Source organism: Megascapheus bottae, chromosome 12, assembly GCF_031878675.1.
Source record: "Megascapheus bottae isolate mThoBot1 chromosome 12, mThoBot2.hap1, whole genome shotgun sequence".
Taxonomy (NCBI): Eukaryota; Metazoa; Chordata; class Mammalia; order Rodentia; family Geomyidae; genus Megascapheus; species Megascapheus bottae.
Window position 1 is genome coordinate 8,725,751 of NC_143520.1, and position 21,906 is coordinate 8,747,656.

Below are 21,906 nucleotides of genomic sequence, written 5' to 3' on the forward strand. Positions count from 1 at the left end.
TAAAAATTTTATTTTTTTGTTGGGGTGATGTACAGAGGTGACACCATTACATTCCTCAGGTAGTGGGTACATTACTACTTGAGCATTTTTACCCCTTTCCATGTTTTTTCTCCCACTTTCCTTCTCCCTCACCCCCCTCCCATTGGTTTTGTTTTTCCCTTACCTTCTCATTTTCAAATGCACAAATATTTATACAATATATCAAATACCAAAGTCAGGTACAATATCTGTGTAAGTACTCTTACCTTTAAGGAAATCAAGTCTTCAAGAAATATGTAGAGTACATATGCATGCATATGTCAGTATTACATTACTAACATAAATAACTTAAGGAATCATCACAAAAGAGCAGCTATGCTGTGTGACAGCTGTTTTACTAGGGATCCTTCTCACTAATCTCAATTTGTTTGATATTTCTGTTTACAGAATATTTCTACACTAAAGGATGCAGTATTTCTGTTAAGAATTTCAAAACTACTTAGTTCTTTTGTATTCTTTATTTGAAAAACATTAGCATTGACACTAAAAGGCAAAAGTTTCTAATTAAAGAAAACAGGTAAACAGTAAGTCTTAAGTTGCCATCTAAACACAGATATTAACTACCATAAAACATAAGATAAAATGGAATGTACTGGTGGTTGTTACCTACTAAACAGTTTATGTATGTTTTAGTATTAATTCCAAGGGTTAGTAAACTGGTTCATGACCCAAATGTAGCTTTTTGCTTTTTCATATGATCTGCAAACTAAGTATTTTTTATGCTTTAAAAGTGTTTTATTAGGGGCTAAGAATGCAGCTTAGTGGTAGAGTGCTTTGCGTAGCATGCATGAGGCTCTACCTATATATCCAGCAAGACTTAGAAAATAAACAGAATAAATAGCTCTCCCCTTTGTGATACCTTATCCTGCTAGGTTGACCTTTTTTTTTTACTTTTTTTTTTTATTGTCAGGGTAATGTATAAAGGGGTTACAGTTGCATTCACCAGATAATAGGTGCATTACTTCTCACATGTTGATACCCCTTCTCATGTTTTTATCCCCATTTCCCTCCCTTCACCCCCCTCCCAATCATCTTGTTTTTCCCCCTTACCTTTCCTATTTCAGATAAACAAATAGACATATACAATATGCCAGGTAACAAAGCCAGATAGTAGGTTGACTTTTTAAACACAAATATAACAAAATTTATTTGTATTTGATATAGGCTTCTCCAGCTCACACAACTCCACAGACCCAAAGTACAAGTGGTCGTCGAAGAAGAGCTGCTAATGAAGATCCTGATGAAAAAAGGAGAAAGTTTCTGGAGCGAAATAGAGCAGCAGCCTCAAGATGCCGACAAAAAAGGAAAGTCTGGGTTCAGTCATTAGAGAAGAAAGCAGAAGATTTGAGTTCATTAAATGGACAACTGCAGGTAGGGTACATAAATGTGAATTTTGTTTTATTAATTTCTAGTAGTTATGAATGTGGCTTCCCTTCCTGCCTTCATGTATGTCTCTCTCCTCTATATCTCTTTCTTCTTTTCTATCTCTCTTGCTCTCTTTTCCCTTCTCTTTTTTCCCTTCTCTCTTTTCCTCCCTCCTCCCCTTTCTTTCTCCCTTCATCTCCTTTTCTCTCTCCTTTCCCTCTCCTTTTCTCTCCCTTTTTCTCCCTCTCTCTCCTTCTTTCTTCCTTACTCTCTCTTTCTCTCTTACAGTTGACCAGACAACTTAGGATATTATATGTGGATTCCACCCAATGTGGAATCATAGTTTTGTAAACCTTTTTGTATTCTAAAGTGACATAAAATAGAACTTTCAGTACAGACACAATAAAGAAATTTAAAATAGAAATGTTTACTTGTGTAGTGCACAAATACCTAAACTGTCTTGAAGTGTATAATAGGAAGTTCCAAGAATTTTAAAATTTAAAAAGTATCACTGGTATTTCACTTTTGTTGCTTAATTTTTTGTTTATATCATAACCATAAACTTCAGCAAGTTTTTATTTTTAAATTCTTTCATTTGAATTACAATTTTATTTTGTTTTGTTTTATTTTAAGTGAATGTAGTGCTCGTGAAAGGTGCCAGATTGACAGCTTTGGAAACTGAAGGACTCTAATTATCCACAGAACAGGTACAATATGGCCAGTGGCAGTGCAAATCATTTCATACTGCCCTGCCAGTGTGCCTCAAATACATTTTAGGACCTCATATGGCATAAAAGTTCTGAGGCTTCCTCCCTGTTCAGTCTTTGGTAAGATGTCTAATGACCATATCAGGCAGCATCAAATGTATTTTCTTCCTTCTGTTCTTTTCCTCCCTTTTGTTTGTACTATTTTGTTTTTAACATTGTGAATATTCTCTGCTAAAATCATCTGAACTGCCAATTAATGAATATCAATTAGAAATCACTGTTAATGAGTTGTAATTGTTACTAATATAAGTCAGTATAGTTTTTGTTTGTTTGTTTTCTTGGAGATTGAACCCAGGGCCTTGACTAGGGTAAGCTAGCTTGCTACCATTGAGCTGTAATGTAGATTTTTTTAATAATTATTTTTCTCTTGAGATAGTGTTTTACTAAATTGCTTCAAACCTGTAATCTTCCTACCTCAGCCTTTGGAGTAGCTGGGATCACAGACCTGTCCAGCTAAGTCAAGGTTTTGAATTATATATTTCCAGTCAAAATTCAATGTTCATATAGAGTCTTTTTTTTTTTGCTGACTTTAAAATGATTATTCTTAAGAAGGTATTTGCTTTTTATCCAGTTATACAAAGTTCTTAATATTTCTTTGGCAATGAGATATAATGGAATTGATGGTAAGAGAGACCTCTGTTCTTTAAGTCTGTCTATAAAATATAACTATGTTAAAAATACCACCATCACTTCATTTTTAATGGTTAATAATGTGATTTTTAGCCAGTAATTACATCAGCAATCCTAACTACTTTAAAGTTAGTAGTCTAGAGAATCCTGGTTCAAGTCCACCCTGGGCAATAAAACCCAGGACACTCTCTATCCAAAATAATCAACAGAATGAAAGGCTGGAGGGCATGTTTCAAATGACAAGAACACCAGCTGAGAAAGCAACCTAATTAGCATGAGGCCCTGAGTTCAAATTCAAGTTACTACCACAAAAAAATAAAAATAAAGATTATAAGTACTAATTTATGCCCAGTACAAAAATAACTGTTCTTAGCCGTGCCCCTGGTTGCTCACACTACTTAGGAGGCTGAGATCTGAGGTTGAGGTTCAAAGCTAGCCAAAGCATGAAAGTCCTAAGACTCTTATCTCCATTTAACCACCACAAAAATGGAAGTAAAGCTGTTGTTCAAGTGGTAGAGTGCTAGCCTCAAGCAAAAAAAATCTCAGGGACAGCACTCAGGCCCTGACTTAAAAGCCTGAAGATACACACACACACACACACACACACACACACACACACACACACACACACTAAAAAAGGAAAAGTTGGGCACCTATGGCTGGCACCTGTAATCGTAGCTAATCAGGAGGCTGAAATGTGAGGACTGCAGTTCAAAGCCAGCTCAGGCACAAAAGGCTATGAGGTTCTGATCTCCAGTTAATCACCAGAAAACTGGAAGTAGCTCTGTGGCTCTAGTGATAGAGGGGCTAAAGCCCAGAGTTCAAGTCCCACAACTGACCAAAAAAAAAAAAAGAAAAAGAAAGAAAGAGCAAGCAAACTGAGTATTTATGTTCTATTTAACAAAGTTACTTACACAGATATTTGTTGTTTTTAGTTTATAAAACTTTCTGACTAACCTGATTATTTTAAAATTGTGTTAGATAAACCCAATATTCAATGGCCTTAGTTATCTTACTTGTAGATAATACTTTCTGGTCCTACTTCCCTAGATTGTATAAATCAGTCAAAGTTAAAGTGGTTTTTCTAAAGAAAAGTTTAATTTTCAAGACAAATTTACAAGTATTTTCCTTTCTACTTTGGCCTATTGCTTAGGAAATGAAAGTGGTATAATATTCATGAATAATTTAGATGGGGCCAGTTTTCTGCCTGACCCAAGTTGTAGCAGAAATAAACTGTTCAGATGAATACTGCCATTTCCTGAAGTATGATGCAGTACTGTTCACCACTTACTATTAATTACAGAAAATACTGTCTTCATTTGTTTGGGGGGTTGTTTTTAATTCGTTGTTAATTAGTTCTACAAACAGGGTTCAATTTCACATACCAGATTATGCATTCATCTTGATGAGTGTCACCCCTTCCGTCATTCTCTCCTACTTTCATTTGTTTTATTTTTTCTGCTGTGTAAAAATATCATTATAATAATACTGTGCCTTTTCATTTTTTTCTAACGTGGATAAAAATTTCTTGATTGGAAAAATAAAGACCAGTATTATCTAGGTTGACGTTAGATGACATAATTTTTGAAGCAGAAGACTTCAATGAAAGGCAAATTTAGAGCACTACTGAAGTAAGCTATACAATTTAACTGTCAGATTAAAAAATCCTTCATATTACAGAATATCTAAAATCCTTTTTTTTTATGATACTAGTTTGAACTCAGAGCTTCATGGCTGCTTAGCTTTCTGCACTAGCACTCTACCACTTGAGCCATGCCTCTAGCCTTGCTTTTTTGATGGGTATTGTAGAGATCAAGTCTTGAAGACTTTTCTGCTTGGACTGGCTTTATACCTTGATCCTCTAAATCCTTCCTCATTACCTATAATTACAATGAGCCACCAGCATCCAGCTGAAGTAATCTTTTCAACCATTACAAGTTGAATGGTGATACTATCCTTTTAGAACTCATTTAACATCATTTATTAAAAATACTCTAAGAAGTGCTAAAAAGTAAAACATTGGAGATTTGATTCAAAATACTTCTCAAAAAAAAATATTTTTAAGCCAGGCACCAGTAGCTCACACCTGTAATCCTAGCTACTCAAGAGGCTGAGATCTGAGGATCATGGTTCAAAGCCAGCCTGGGCATGAAAATCTAATAACCACTAGAAAACTGGAAGTAGTGCTGTGGCTCAAGTGGTAGAGCACTAGCCTTGAGCTGAAGAGCTCAGGGACAGGGCACAGGCCCAGATGTCAAGCTCTGCAGCCAACAACAACAAAAGATTGTGCTAGTCCTGGGGCTTGAAATCAAGGACTGGCATTGACTTTGAACGTCTTTTGCTCAAGGCTAGCACTCTACCACTTGAGCCACAGCACCACTTCTGGCTTTTTCTGTTTATATAGTATTGTTGAATCGAACCCAGGGCTTTGTGCATGTTAGACAAGTATTGGTTCAAGTGGTAGAGTGCTAGCCTTGAGCAAAAGACGATTAGGAACAGTGCCCAAGCCCTGTACTTAAGGCCTAGAATGGGAAAATAAATAAATTCACTTATGCATTACCATTCTTTTTTTTTTTTTTTTTTTTGGCAGTCCTGGGGCCTGAACTCAGAATCTGAGCACTATCCTTAGTTTTCTCAAGGCTAGAGCCCTACCATGTGAGCATCAACACCACTTCTGGCTTTTTCCATGTATGTGGTACCAAGGAATGGAACCTGGGTCTTCTTGCATGCTTGGCAAGCACTCTACCACTAGGCCAAATTCCTGACTGTATTACCATTCTTTTGAAAGTTGCTGGAAACCATCGAAATGTCCATAAGGGATGAACAAATAAGTTATAGTACATATGTACTTTAGAATATTATCCACTCATAAAAGAAATGAAGTATATATTACATCATGGAAAAACTTCAAAACGTGAAAGGAACCATTAAAAAAAAAGCAGTAGTTGCACAACCCTATAAATGTGCTAAATACCACTTTGAACTAGTTGTGTTTATGTTAGTGAATTTTATCCCAAATTACTAAAAATGTTACTTCTTTAAAGATGTAGCATATTTTTAATTAAGCGTTTATAGATAGATAAATGTACAGATGAACAGGGGTATAGAAATGACTCCTTGAGTATATATAGAATTTTATTAATGACATGTACCAGGATATAAACAATGGTAAGGAAAGGAATGAAAAATCATAGTTTGTGGAGTAAGGGAACTTTAGTTATGACATTGTAGAATTGCTCCAAGTCAGTATATGTATTTTATTTTTTGTCATTTTCTTAGTTGTCAAAAAAAACCAGGTGTTTTGTTTTTAAGTGAAAGATTGTAGTTTTCATTTCGGAATGTAAACAGGTAACACAGAATCGATTTAGGGAGCAAAAATTTCTTCCAGACTGTCAACCGCAAAACCATCAACTGAAGAACAGAATGACTTGTAAAGAAACTTAAATGTCTAAGAAATAATTGCACTCCATTGGAGAGCATTAGTCAATTCTATACTTCTTTCATAATCCTTCATATGACTATAAGCTTAGCAAATCAATGTAGTGGTCAGTAATGACCCATGTCTACTCACATACAGTCAAAGGTTTAGCAGGTGTTGATATATGAAAGTTTATGTTTCATCAAGTTTATACTTGATTTTAACAAATAATTATGCAACATTATTGCTCCATTTACTGCATTAGTAAAAACTGAATAAAATTTGGAAAGATTTTTGTGGATTTTACTTTAAAAACTTTGGAGCACAGCTCAAGTACAGCAAACGTGAGACACTGAATTCATTATGCTGACACAGAGAGAAAGAAGGTCTTTTAAATACTTTCCACGTCCCTTACACCATTTCATCTTCAGAATGACCAGAATGTACCTTCTATCTGATGAATCTAATGTAACCCTTCTATTAATTGCAATAAGAATTATATGAAAAAATAAATAAGTAAATAAAAAAAAGAACCGTAACATATTCTGCAAGTACTAACAAATAGTAGATAGAATAACCAGAAGGGCTTTGGAATCTGAATCAAAATAATCCACAGAGTAGATGATAGAGGTAAAAATATTTCTTTTACAGCAATATTAAATCTGTTTATAGCTAACATCCCCTCAGATTTTTTTATGGGGGGGGGGGGCGGGTGGTTAAGGGGCTTGAACTCTGGGCCTGCATGCTGTCCCTGAGCTTTTCAGTTCAAGCCTACCACCCTACCTCTGGAGCTGCACAGCACCACTTCAAGTTTTCTAGAGATTAATTGGAGATAAGAATCTCAGGGACTTTTGTGCCTGGGCTGACTTTGAACTATGATTCTCAGATCTCAGCCTCCTGAGTAGCTAGGATTACAGGTGTGAGCTACAGTGCCCAGCTCCCTCAGATTTTTTTTTTTGACTTAAGCAAAGAGAAAGAATAAAACGTTTCTATTTTTATTTAATTTCTGTGTGTATAAGAGTCTTTACATAATATTTGTTATATAGCAATCTCTCCTTTTGTCTTCTGATTGTTATAGGAAATTTTCATAATTAAAATCATGACTTAGGGCCAGGAGTTTGGCCTAGTGTACAGTGCTTGCCTAGCATGCACAAAGACCCGGGTTCGATTCCTTGGTACCACATGCATAGAAAAAAAGCTGGAGTGATGCTGAGGCTCAAGTGGTAGAGCTCTAGCCTTGAGAAAGTCCAAGGACAGTGCTCAGACCCTGAGCTCAAGCCCAGGACTGGCAAAAAAAAAAAAAAATGTATATATATATATATATATATATTATATATATATATAAATATATGACCTTTCTGAATTGTATATGAGACAGTTCTTGAATTTATCGAAACAGTATTTTTTTTACAAATGACGTAGAAATCAGTTTGACTTTATCTTGTTCTGACTGATTCTGTTACAGAGTTTATTTGCATGATCCTGCTATTTCAACCTCTACTTACCTGATCTTGACTACCACAGTTAGACATTAGTTAGCACATTCAAGGTCTATTAAATTCCCTTCCTTCAAGGCTTGGCTTATCTCATGCCTAACCTGTATTCCAACTGTGTTTGCATTGTAGTATTTTAATCCCAGTCTGTGCCCTTTTCTACTGTCATTCTAGAGCTAATACTTTTTTTTTTTTTTTGCCAGTCCTCGTGACTGAACTCAGGGCCTGAGCACTATCCTTGGGTTTTCCTCAAGGTTGGTGTTCTACCACTTGAGCCACAGCACTACTTCCAGCTTTTTTTTTTTTCTATGTATGTGGTACCGAGGAATCGAACTTGAGCCTTCATGCATGCTAGGCAGCACTCTACCACTAGGCCAAACTCCTGGCCCTAAGAGCGAATACTTTTTAAATCAATTATTAGGGAAAAATTATTTGTAATGCAAAGTATATCGGATTTCACCTTTTCACTCATTTTTGAGCTTGGAACTATTAAGAATACCTGTTAACATTTTTAAAGTGTCAGTTACAATGATACAAAAGATTGGACTGAGGGCTGAGATGTAGCTCAGTGGCAAAGCGCTTGCCTAGGAAGTGCAACGTCCTGGGTTCGATCCCCAGTGCCAAAAAAGAAAAGGCAAAAAAAATACAGCTTAAAAAAAAAAAAAGAGAGATTGGACTGAGTTTGTAATGCACACAACCTTGAAATTAATGGTTTGTTGGCGTTTTTTTTCTATCCTTTCTGTCACACAAAAGGTGCCAGAAACAAATAGGTTATTTGAATCTTAGGTCAATATAACTTAAAGCACATTTATTTGCTGTGTCTTTGAAATACATGTAAATTTATATAAACATGCAGATATATGCACATATGTATATTGTATGTGTATATACATATGCACGTATCCATTTTATCTTCACTTTCTCCTTTTTTCCCATTAATTAGTCCAAGTATACCTCCAATTAAAGTTCAATATGCTCGAGTATACATTGCAGTAAGAATGAAGTCCTTAGTGTTCATTACTCATCATGTTATCTTCACATTTGTTTAGTTACTAATGGATCAGATAATTGAATTCGATCCATAGCTACATTGCCACTTGGTAAATTTGAAATATAGACATTGGTGTCCTATTCATCAATTTCAAACCTGTATTCAAGAAAGGATTTGAATGAATTTGTTTTTATTTGAGTGCATAAAAATATTACCTTTTTAAAATTGTGATTGGTTGGTTGGTTGGTTAAGGTTTTGAGATAGGGTTTTGCTGTCTAGCCCAGGCTGGCTTCAAAGCTGCTATTTCAGGTTTCCCAACTACTTGGATTATAGGTATACATGGCTAGCAATATTTCTTCCTCATAGATTACTTTAATCGTATATTTTTAATCAGTCAGCTTATAATTATTTTCACTGAGTTTATCACTACTGTAGTTTGTTTCATAATTTGGTTTATGATAAATGCTTGTGTAGAATAATTAAGACAGGGGCTAGGAGTTTGGCCTAGTGGTAAGAGTGCTTGCCTAGCATGCATGAAGACCTGAGTTCAGTTCCTTGGTATCACACACATAGAAAAGGCTCAAAGTGGTGCTATGGCTCAAGTGGTAGAGCACTAGGCCTTGAGAAAGCCCAAAGACAGCACTCAGGCCCTAAGTTCAAGCCCCGGGACTGGCACACACAAAAAAAATTTAAGACAGAAATTAGTTGTGATTTTTAAATTTTTGTACCTTACAAGATTCCTTCGAATGTGCCAATTTTCCTTTCATAACTGAGAACACTATCAGTGTAACTGTAATGGTAGTAGTAATGGTGGTAGTGGTGGTATAAATAATGAAAATTGGAACTTTAGACTTCGTACTAATATTATTTAATGCTATTTTATTTCACCTCTGGTAATTTGTATTGCCTGAATATAGAGTTACTGTTTTCACTAAAATATAACAATTCTGGCTGCGCTAGGCTTTGTACTCAAGTCCAGGGATACTTAGAGAATGATACTCTTCATCCTCAAGAAATTCCCAATCTAGTAGATGGGTCAAACTGATAAACCAAAGATTGTAATCTCGAGTGATAAGTACTGAATCAAATGGCTTTTTTCTAAACATACACATGATATTAAGTGAAGTAAGCCAGACCCAAAGGAACATACGCTCCATGGTTTCCCTCATTTGAAATAATTAGCACACACCTAGGACTCGCCTAGCAGAGGATTACAATAACACATAACCTAGATACGTAGGATGAGGTTAAATGAAAGGGTCTCCAGGATATGGAAACAAGAGCTTTATCTTGTGCGATTGTTGTTCTTAATGTACTATGTTATTTATCTTCTCCTTTGTTGCCCTTTGCTTAATCTCATATTATTACAGTATCTGACTTTGTTACCTGGCATTTTATATATAGATTTATTTGTTTATTTGAAATAGGAAAGGGGGGGGAATGAGATGATTGGAAGGGTGTAGGGGAGGGGAATGGGGACAAAACATGAGAAGGGGTATCAATGTGTGAGAAGTAATGCACCTACTGTCTGGCAAATATAACTGTAACCCCTGTATATATTACAATAAAAAATGGACTAGTGATTGAAAGAGCAATGAGCTGAAAATGGTAAATATGGACATATTTACCAAATTATCAAAGATTATGGACCAGGTAGGATGGCTTGTATCTATAATCCTAGATACTTAAGAGGATCACAGTTCTAGTCAAAAAGTTTGTAAGAACCCATCTCAACTTATAAGTTGGGTGTGATAATTCAAACCTGTCATTCCAACTACAAAGGCTTAGAATGGATCATATTCAAAGCTGACAGGCAAAAATAGGAGATCTTACTTGAACAGTTAAAGTGAAAATGAACTGGAGATGTGGCTCAAGTGAAATAGCATCTTGTTAGCATGTGCAAGACCCTGATTTCAAAACCCAGTATTGTGCATATGTGTAGATATGTTATATGTTAGTGGTATGCATGTGTGCATGCACACATACACATTCTCAACTAAAAGTAAATACCCCTATTTCATATTATAGAAGTTAATGAGATAAACATAGACATCAGTGTCAAATCAGGCTGAGAAGATGGAAAGTAGGGGAGCTTGGATAATGTGTATTGGATTGATTATAACCTGGCTTCTCATCATTTGTGTTATTAATGAGGTATATTGCAGTACTGACGCAGTAATTACAGTATTACAAAAAATTTGTTTTCTAAATAATTGCTTATCTTTTAAATTTTACCTTTTGTACTTTGATCACTGTTCACCTATTCTCTTTTTTTTTTTTTTTTTTTTTTTTTTTGCCAGTCCTGGGCTTGAGCTCAGGGCCTGAGCTCTGTCCTTGGACTTTCTCAAGGCTAGAGCTCTACCACTTGAGCCTCAGCACCACTTCTGGCTTTTTTCTATATATGGTACCGAGGAATCGAACCCGGGTCTTCATGCATGCTAGGCAAGCACTTTAACCACTAGGCCAAACTCCCGGCCCCACTGTTCACCTATTCTTTATTAGGGTTTGAAGTTATATGTATCAGGTTTTTTTGTTTCTTTTGCTTTAATAGAAAATTGTATTTCACTGTTGTTGGAATGGGTTTATTATTTGGTCAAACAGCTTTTAGATTGACTTTTATTCTTTTGATGTTTATGTTTCTATCATTTAAGGAGACTCAGTGAGCTTAGTAAGAGCCTTACAGACTTTCATGCCTGGGCTGGCTTCGAACCCTAATCCTCAGATCTCAGCCTCCTGTGTGGCTAGGATTACAAGCATGAGCCACTGGCGCCTGGCCTGCAAAACTATTTTCCCTTCACCTTTCTGGTTGAGATCAGATGGAAAAAGGCATGCCTAAGCTTTCATCTATATTCTGATTTACTTTGAAGTTCATTGATGAAAATCTAAATAAATAGAAAAGTCCGAATGAGTAGAAGTTTGTAAAGATTTTTAAAAATGTTGCCAAATTACAAAACTCACTTTATTTATAACTCTTGGTTATTGACAGTGATCAGTAATTTATGTTTGTAATACTTGAAGGTGATATGTTAAAATTAGTTGAACTTAGCTTGGAACTTTTATGTAGAAATTACAAATTAATGCATCCCAAACAAAAGTCCAGGTACTTGTTCCATGGTAAAGATTAGAACAAATTGCTACTGTCTTTATTTATTCTTAAATTCAGGTGTATATAAATTGCCAAGATTAAAGATGGCTAAGCCTTTTGTTTCTGTTACAGTACACAACACAGTGTTTTGCAATGAAGTTAGATGTCCATGGTTCTTTGTTAACTGAATTTCCCCTTATGTAACATTTCCTTCTAGGACACTAGAAACTTGGTAGGTTGAAGTTTTAATTTTCAGATGGATGAAATCAGGAAAATTCATATTGACTCTGTTGACATTATCAACTTTTCATTAATCAAAAGAGCATGTGATATGTAAAAATAAAAATACCTTAACCAGGGCCAGGAGTGTGGCCTAGTGGTAGAGTGCTTGCTTATCATGCACGAAGTCGTCCTGGGTTGGATTCCTTGGTACTACATACACAGCAAAAGTCAGAAGTGATGCTGTGGCTCAAGTGGTAGAGTACTAGCCTTGAGAAAGCCCAAGGACAGTGCCCAGGCCCTGAGTTCAAGCCTCAGGACTGGCAAAAAAAAATTACACACATACACACACACTTTAACCAGGAGTCACAAGGCAATGGTAATGTAAAACCTTTGCAATATGCTACTCATAATAACATTGTCTTATTTAATATTTTTATACAAACTGCAGTTTTTGTATAAATGCTAACTTATAAAAACTGGTATATACTGATTAGACATTTAATATTCTATGAAAGATGTCCAATTTTCATGTCTAAATCCTTGCTTGTTTTAAATGGTAAAAGAATACATTTAAGTCTAATGTTGGTAAGGTATATGAGTTGTTTCTTCTCCAGAGTGAAGTCACCCTGCTGAGAAATGAAGTGGCACAGCTGAAACAGCTTCTTCTGGCTCATAAAGATTGCCCTGTAACAGCCATGCAGAAGAAATCTGGCTATCATAGTGAGTAATGTTCCATTACCTACAGCCTTAGGCTACATCAGTGAAATACTGCCAGAATGAGCAGAGGCACCATTAAAAAAAAAGTGAATACTGCAGTTCTAATATTTTAAGATTAAATATCAGAATTGCTACACAGTTATGGAATGGTGTATGTATGATATACTTTAGAGAATCTAAAGTTTTTGATTATGGGATAGGGATATTGTTTTTAAAATCTAGAGGATTTTTAAGTTTTTTTACTTAAGATTAGTAAAATTTTTTTTAATCATTAAGATTAGTAAAAATTTTAAATACACTGTGAAGTACCAATTATATACTTTTGTTATCCTCAAAAAATAACTGTGTCCTAGATCAACAAGGAAAAATACCACTTCTTTTTTAGTCCTTATTCAGTTTTCTTTTAATTAGCTATCTTTAGTTACCCAAAATGTAATACCTATTTACAGTATTGGGTCTTTTGCTCTCTCTTAGCTAATATCAGTGTTACATAGTATTTTTATTCCCATGAAACTTTATGTGCAACTGTCATAATTTTTAGTCATAAAAATTATCTACTTATACATTTCTTCCCAAATGTTTTCCCCCCAAAAATGAAATTTTTGTTTCAGCATTTCACTGGTTATGTTTTTTTTCCTTTCTGTAATGTTCTCCTTTTTTGATAAGATGCACAATGTGGGAACCAGCTGTTCTCTTGAACAAATGGCCAACTTTGTCCTTTGTACACAAATTTGTAACAAATGACAGTTAGGAATGCATTAGGCAGCATTCATAATCTATAACCCACAGCTTTTACTTTTATGATTTAGTGATATTTCAGGATATTTGTAAATGTGAAGATGGTTTATACCATATGTATCCACTTCGTTTTAATTTGCTAGTGTCAGTAATTCAAAAGAAGGAAACATTTTGTAGTGGATACAAACAGTTCCTCAGGTGCTCACGATAAAACTTAATGGCTACCATCTTTACTTGTAGTCATTGTAAGCAGTTTCATCAGAATGGGCAATCTTTTTTAATTTAAAAGATTCAGTAGATTTAGCAACTCTCAATGGCCATATATACTTGGAGCACGGATTTTTGTCAGTTTTAAGTCTATAAATATCAGTTATTTAATAGCTCATCTTTTTGACAGGACAAGGGAACACATTGTAGAGTAAATTGGAACCATATAGAAATAAGTTTGGGATTTATATTAACAATGATTGCTGCAGGGATAAGGCTATTATGATTCCCATCTGACTTAACAACATAATTTCCTGTAGAAGCAACCAAGCTCAGCATTATGCATAAATGATTTTCTTCAATAAGAAAACTCTTGAATTTCAATTATTTAAAAGGAAAGGAGTGTTTATATAAATTAGAAGGAAATTAACTCTTATCTCAAGTTGCATTTAATTTGAAATAGCTATTATTTTAAAACTTTGATCATAATGGATAATCCCAGCAGTTTTAACTGTTATTAAGACAGTATGTGTTCAGTAAATACCAGTTAATTATTCATATTGATAGGAGTTTTATAAAGATGCTTTAAATATTTTGACATGTCAGTTTCTTTGCTGTTAATTACTAAAAATCTAAATTAATAATTTCTCAGTGAATATATTATACTAGCTTTTGACAATGAAAAAAAAGAATAAGGCTCATTTGTTTATATATTTATTTTGCTGGTCCTGGGGCTTGTACTCAGAACCTTCAGGCTGTTCTTTAGCTTTCTTGCATAAGACTTGCATTCTACCACTTGAGCCACAGCTCCCCTTCCTTCTGAGCTGGCTTCAAACTGTGATCCTCAGATCTTTGTCTTGAGTAGCTAGAATTACAAGTGCCTAGCCCAAGGTATTTTTATTGTTTAGGAATATACTTAAGTGTATTTCTGTCTAGTCATTTAGCTGAATTAACTGAAGTAAATTAATTCTCTGCAGTTCTTAACAGATAATTGGAATGTTTAGGAACTTAAAAGTAATTTAAATTATAAATTTGTAATGTTTGAAATTTGATTTCCAATCTGTTAAATGAATAAATCTCCAAGAAAGTCCCACATTTCATTTTTTAATCATATTGTAGCATAGAACTCTTGTTGATGACCTGTACTGATAACTAAATCCTTTAAAACATATGAAAGAAAACTAAGTCTTAGTAGAAATTAACGAATTTCACACTCTTGCAGGTAGAAGTGACATCACAGCTCTAAGATGTCATGCAGCCCAGTCTCAGCTGTGAAAGCTCTATACCACACGGTAGAAAACACCTCAGTGACTATCAGTCACTCTAAATGCCTAATATAAAATCTGAATCAAAATAGTAATGCCTTTTTAATATTTAACTTCCATGAGTTTATAATCTCTAGATTTGACCATATATAATCAGTTATATTACTGTCTCTGTAGTTGTAAAAGGAAAGAAAGCTTCATAGTCCCTGACTACTAATAATTGCATTATTTGTGAACATGTGAACATAGGTAGGAAATTAAATTGTCAAACATCTGGTTTCTTTTAGCTTAAGTAGATGTGTTTTAAGCTTGAAGCGATTCTTTGAAGTAATATGACACTTACCTTTCATGTGATTCTGATTATACTGGAAAATTTTCTCCCCTTGCATTCTAGAACAAGGAGAGTATAAATATATCACATTACAAAGATGATCTATATGTATAAATTATGATTACTTCATTCATAAGTGACCACTGATTGTTTATACCACCATAGTTTACCTCACCCTCTGAAAAAAGCAGCCTAGAAGTCAATGCCTGGCAATTGATTGACCATTAGTATATTTCATTAGTTAATTAAAGTTCCTTATCTCTATACTCTTAAATATGCTTCCTTTGAATAAGGATTAAGTTTGGCTCAAGGCTGTTAAAATGTGCAGTTGTAGGAAGTGTTCTCTGCCTTGTTTTATGCCTGCCCTGTGAGGAAGCAAGCTTCTGCTCAGCATGTAGCTGGGAGAGAGCTACTGTTGTAGTAGACAGCACCAGCACCAAGTGTGTGTCAACAGACCTTACTGAGATGGTCCTCTCTTTCATGACTTCATTCAGATGTTCTTATGCTTCTTACTCAAAGCCAGTTGAAAGGAAAAGGAATACACGTACTCAGTTGAAACATCTTAATTTTTTTTTCTCTATGGTCATTTTAAAGTTACCTTGCAGGAGACTTAAAGTTACACAGGAGACTTCCTTATGCTAGCTTAGTTAACTGAGGCTTCTTCTGTAATTGATTATTGTGAGTTTACTGATTTAGGGAGAAAGAGACCGTTTCAAAGTGGATTACAATCAGGACACCATGCTATAGCAACTCCATTTTGCTTTAGTCAGTCCTAAAATTGGCTGCCAAGTTCAAACTCTTTTCCTTCTTTTGTTACAGTTTAGGCAAGTCCTCCTGTTCAATTCTATTTTCTGTGAACCCCAGTGCCTATAAATATTAACACAAGTTATTACCTTTTCCCTTAAAAAAGAAAAATTAATTTTGAAAGTCTGCAGATAGCACTTTTTCATTGTATTTACTGCATATATTGAACCATTGTCTTCAGAATATATTCATACTTAATACAATGCATCCCAACCAGCATCTTTGTGAAAGCTGATATATTTCTAAGACTTAGCATCCAGGAAAAGGTCAGCTTGTTTTATTGAAGAATAGTGGTGAAATAAACAAACAGTACTATCTTTGTTTTCTCTTCAGTTAAACTGTCACTGCCTGTTTACTTTTCTTTAAACATGTAACTATTGTATTGGCTATTTAACTGGCTTATAAATGTTTGCTAATAATCATTGCTTAATCAGAAAAGTATTTTTTCTGTTTTATATATTTTTAAGGATTTCTAATTGTGATTTGAAAGTAAGAATCCTATCTTAAGGTTAGGTTAGATCCAGAAGAATTATTCTGCATTTATAGCTTATTATAAAAGAAGTAAGATTTTCATCTCATTAATATATTGCAGAAGTACACAGATTTGAGAATTATAAAAAAACTGCTTGTACTTCAGAAAACACTCAAAATGGGGAATTCTGTTTGAGCTTAAGTTTTGCTTGTTAGGTAACTTCCCTGAATGTCTGTTGTAATTGTTGACTTTTTTTTAAGGTAGAAGCTTTAAAAAGTAAATGAACCTAAATTTTTTTAAAAATTAAAGAAAGGGCACTGTGGCTCAAACTGGTAAAATGCTAACCTTGAGCAAAAAGGTTCAAGGACAATGTCCAGGCCCTGAGTTCAAGCCCCTCAACCAGGAGCAAAAAAAGAATACGTAGCTTAGGCTGACTGGAATTTGCTGTGTAGCCTAGGCTGGACCCAAATTTGTGTTCCGCCTGCCTGTGCCTTTTAAATGCTGGGATAAATACAAGTGATTAGTGCTAAGTCAAAAAGTCAAGCTCAAAAGAATATGTTTGATATGATAATATTTTTATAATATTTAAAAGTAAAGCTGGACAGGGGCCAGGAGTGTGGCCTAGTGGTGAGAGTGCTTGCCTAACATGCACAAAGCCCTGGGTTTGATTCCTCTACATCACATACACAGAAAAAGCTGGAAGTGGAGCTGTGGCTCAAGTGGTAGAGCGCTAGTCTTGAGAAAACTCAAGGACAGTGCCCAGGTCCTGTGTTCAAGCCCCAGGATGAAGGAAGGAAGGAAGGAAGGAAGGAAGGAAGGAAGGAAGGAAGGAAGGAAGGAAGGAAGGCAGGCAGGCAGGCAGGCAGGCAGGCAGGCAGGCAGGCAAGGAGGAAGGGAGGGAGGGAGGGAGGAAGGAAGGAAGGAGAGAGGGAGGGAGGAAGGAAGGAAGGAGAGAGGAAGGGAGGAAGGAGGGAGGGAGGGAGGGAAGGAGGAAGGAAGGAAAAAAAAATAAAGCTGAACCATGATGACTCACATGTGACACTGGTAATCCTAGCTGCCGAGATGAGGATTATGGTTCTTAACCAGCCCTCAGAACTCTTGACCAAATCCAGCAAAAAGCCAGAAGTACAGATGTTGTTCAAGTGATTTAGCTCTAGCTTGGAACACACACACACACACACACACACACACACACACACACATACACACACAAAAAGGTAGAGCCAGAGGCACTAATTCTGGTGCGCACACACACACTCACAAAAATAAAGCTAAACTGTTTTAAAGGGATATATGGATATATATCATATGTAAAATCTACAAAGTAAAGACAAGGGGCTGGTTGAAGAAATGCCGAAATAGTGATTTCCTGTCACAAGGACACAGTCCTGGAAGGAGCATTATCATTGGCAACATTCCCATGATGTCCACTGTATTTTTTTTTTTTTTGGCCAGTCCTGGGCCTTGAATTCAGGGCCTGAGCACTGTCCGTGGGCTTTCTCAAGGCTAGAGCTCTACCACTTGAGCCACACCACCATTTCTGGCTTTTTTCTATGTATGTGGTACCGAGGAGTCAAACCTGGGTCTTTGTGCATGCTAGGCAAGCACAAGGCCAAACTCCCGGCCCAGATGCCTATTGTATTTTAAGATTTACAGATATTGTGAATATTTGTGTGTGTTGCATTAACAACTTTTTCAGTAAATAAAACTACTGAGTTATAATCTGCTAAAATAAGGAAAATGGCAGCAATTTGTTACTCAGGTGTGAACATGGTAGATTTATTTTCATAAATACTTAGAATGCCCCTTCCTAAATACCCTTTCAATTGCAATATCTAGAGTTTTGTGTGGATTTTATTTGAATCTCAATTAAGTCATGCAACTCTAGCAGCTAGTGGCATTTAGACTCTTAACTATTGTTTATTCTCACGTGTTTGTATTATTAGAATCAGGTGTTGTAATCATGTGTGGCTCAGGATATAAAGTCAGCCAGACTAAATAATTTTGGAGAATGCAAAATAATTTGGAAATATAATTTATATGTAAGATCCCTTTTTTCATGTAGTTATAAATTCTTTTTTATGTTTAATAAGAATGACATGTAGGCACAACAGAGTGGTTTGTTAAATATGTTGCTCAGTGAATGCTTGATTATCTCCATAAGAGGCTATCTCCTAAATTCCTAACTCATTTTCATGAACACTCTTCAGCAGATATTTCTTAGCTCTTTTCTGGGAGGTACTAAGCACTCAGATGTTCCCCTGTCCATGGTTATTCTTTGTTTGACTTGTTTCAAGTACAGTTGCCTGCTTCATGACTTACACTCAGTTACTCACCCAATTGCAATCATACCATCATGTCTTAACCAAACAATTTTGTATAACATCTTCTAACTTTTGACTCTATGTATTGCCTCGATTGATATGATTTTACTTTATGAAAATGAATAATTTTTCTTTTTTCTACTTAGCTGCTGATAAAGATGATAGTTCAGAAGACCTTTCAGTGCCAAGTAGTCCACATGCAGAAGCTATACAGCACAGTTCTGTCAGCACATCCAATGGAGTCAGTTCAACCTCAAAGGCAGAAGCTGTAGCTACTTCAGTCCTCTCCCAGATGGCGGACCAGAGTACAGAGCCTGGGCTTTCTCAGATGGTCATGACTCCTTCTTCCCAGTCACAGCCCTCGGGAAGTTGATCAGAAATCTGCAGTATACTCATTAGTGACTTCACGGGAAAAATCAAGGAAAGACCATTTTCCATTTATGCAAAATCGGTGGTTGTAAATTTTTTTTTTACTTGAAATTAAATTTGGCTCTAAAGTTGGTGTAGCGACAGTAGATGATCAGACTGAAAGCAATTTTTAGTGTCTGAAAAAAAGACTGATTTTGCTTTTCTTTTTTATAATGTTAGATTTATTATTTTTTCTGTGCTCAGTGTGTGAATTGTGTCATAATTCATTGTGGTTTATTTCACTTTTAATTTGATGGTTTTAATAAATGGGGGTGTTACTAAATCTCTCTTTCCACTTCCATTTCTTTTGCCCACTCCTTAACCCTCAACTGTGATGGTGGTGTTGTTATCATTTATACCAAAGTTCTGCATAGTCCCTATTGGCTTTGCAATGTGAACCAAGTCGTAAAGCACTAGGCAAGAGAAAGATAGAAATTTGATTTTAATTGTTTTGCCTTTTATTTTGCACATTATTGCAAAAGGAAGAATATTAGAGAACACTTTCTTTTAAGTGAGTGAGAACATTAAACAGTGCTTTTATGCACATTCTTTAATCAAAGCATTCATAATACTGCATTTTTAAAAAAGATTTTAAGTAGACAAAAATTGTGGAATCTTCAGCATTTCAAAAATGACTTTATTTTTTAAGTCTTAAGCTCAGTATTTTAGACCTATGTTTTGAGGCTGAAAATATGAAATTATGTAATATACGATACAGGGTTATCAAATATCTAGTAATTTTTGAAATTAGCTCTTGTTATTTTTTGAGGGGGTTGGTGGTTTTTTTTGTTGTTGTTTTGTTTTATTTTTCCAGATTTCAGGTTACAAACTGATAAGTTTGTGCATAATCAAGTATGGTATGGTTGCCAGAAAAGCCTAAAATTACTACTTAGAAATTTTCGGACTGTTTACCCCCATTGTCTTGTACTTGCAAGCCAACTTGTACTGATTCTTGTGAAAGCACTGTCATCTTTTAGTAGCAGATTTTGATAATGTTTCTCGTGGGGAAAAAATCAGTATCTATCTTTAGAACAATGTAATTATAAAGTGGATATATGAATGAGTGAGAGTGCGTGTGTGTTTTGCGCGTGTGTCTTTCAGTAGTTTCAGCCAGCAATCTTTGCTTGAATGTTTAACGATGCCTTCTGTGTGATGCTGGCCTATATGATTGCAGTTTAAAATGTCATTACTGTGCAGGCTTGGATAACTAACATTCCATGATGTAGCTTGTTTCTGATGAGATGATTGTAGGTACATGTTCCTCATTATCCAGTCATCTGTGGGATACTGAGTTTTCTAATGTGCCATTACCTATTTTTATTCTGCAATTATGTTCAAGATACAGTACAATATTTTAAATAGAATAAATTGTTAAACATAAAAAATTTAAAAGTAGTAAGTGTGCATAAGAAACCTTTGTAAAATAGTTGAGTCTTACCCAGTAGCAACTTCTGGCGTTCAAACACAATTCCATTATGTAAATATCTGTGATGCATTTATAAATTGTGCAGTTTGTTCTGCATCCATACCACATTATTTGCTAAAGTCTCAATGCCATCTCCTAATGAGACTTGACATTTTAAAAGCCTGTGTGGAATATACTTGTTAATTCAAGAGAATATCCCACCTGCCTAAGTTCCAAACTGGGAAAGATGCAAATTACACAAACGACATTTAAGGATTTTTAAGTATGAAGATAATACAGTTTTTTATTGTTTGGCTTGTTAAAATTGAAAGAATTAGTGGGTTATTCTAACTTTATAACTGATTTAATAGTTTTAATCAATTTCTAATCCTGATTTTGGCATAGTTATGCTAAGGAGTTGATCTCAAAGGCACAAAATACAAGAATACAAAATTCTTCAAGGCTATATTTTATTGTAATTCAGCCTCAATTTTCATTCTTCTAAGTCCTTCAGTGCATTTCTTTCATCTTATTATTTTTGCAAATTCAAGTTTTTTGTTAACAGAGTTCTTGCAACTGTAAAATAAAAGTACATAGATGTAAGAAGTCATGTAAACAGTTAATGAGCTTACCAAGGTTAGCAAAATTTTCATTGTAAATCAGTCTGTACTCAACAAATAAAAAACATTATTAGTTGTATAAACACAAATTCCATTTTGACTTCCAGGATGTCACACTACTTCTATACCTAGCATTTTGAGTCCTTATATTTGCAATGTTACACAAACTGTACTATTTTCTTTTTGTGCAGTTTGCATGAGTAAACCATCAGAGAATAAATTCTATCTTTAAATTATGTTCATAATCTGCCTGTTTTTACCTGTCTTTTATGGTGTTATCTGTAATGATTTTCCCTTTCCTGTAAAACCCCAGATACTTTCTTATTTGAGTTTCTGTGACTTTATTCATTCCCTCTGGAGACCTTTTAACTGCATTGTGTTCAGACTTTGTTCCTCTTGTCTGACTCACTTCAATTCCCATTCATATACAGTGACCTTTAACCATACGTCCCCAGCCTGGGACACTCCCTGGATTTCAACCTCATACTCACCTGCCCACTCACTACCTCTAACATTCTAGTTTTTTCAAAATGAGACTTAAAAATCTGAATTACTTTCTCAAATAACTGGGAAATAATTATTGTGTTCAAAAATTTTATTTCATG

The 21,906-nt window shown here is 35.1% G+C and overlaps 1 protein-coding gene across 2 annotated transcripts in view; it reads left to right on the forward strand.

The window, feature by feature from the left end:
* Atf2 (activating transcription factor 2) overlaps positions 1 to 21,534 on the forward strand; it is a 78,847-nt gene extending 57,313 nt beyond the window's left edge. For both annotated transcript variants that reach the window (XM_090342600.1, XM_090342601.1), the window contains 3 exons: positions 1,204 to 1,410; positions 12,625 to 12,730; positions 19,015 to 21,534. In XM_090342600.1, the coding sequence (XP_090198726.1) occupies positions 1,204 to 1,410; positions 12,625 to 12,730; positions 19,015 to 19,241 (540 nt within the window). In that variant the 3' untranslated portion in view covers positions 19,242 to 21,534. The remainder of the gene's footprint in view (positions 1 to 1,203; positions 1,411 to 12,624; positions 12,731 to 19,014) is intronic.
* The last annotated feature ends 372 nt before the right edge of the window (positions 21,535 to 21,906 follow it).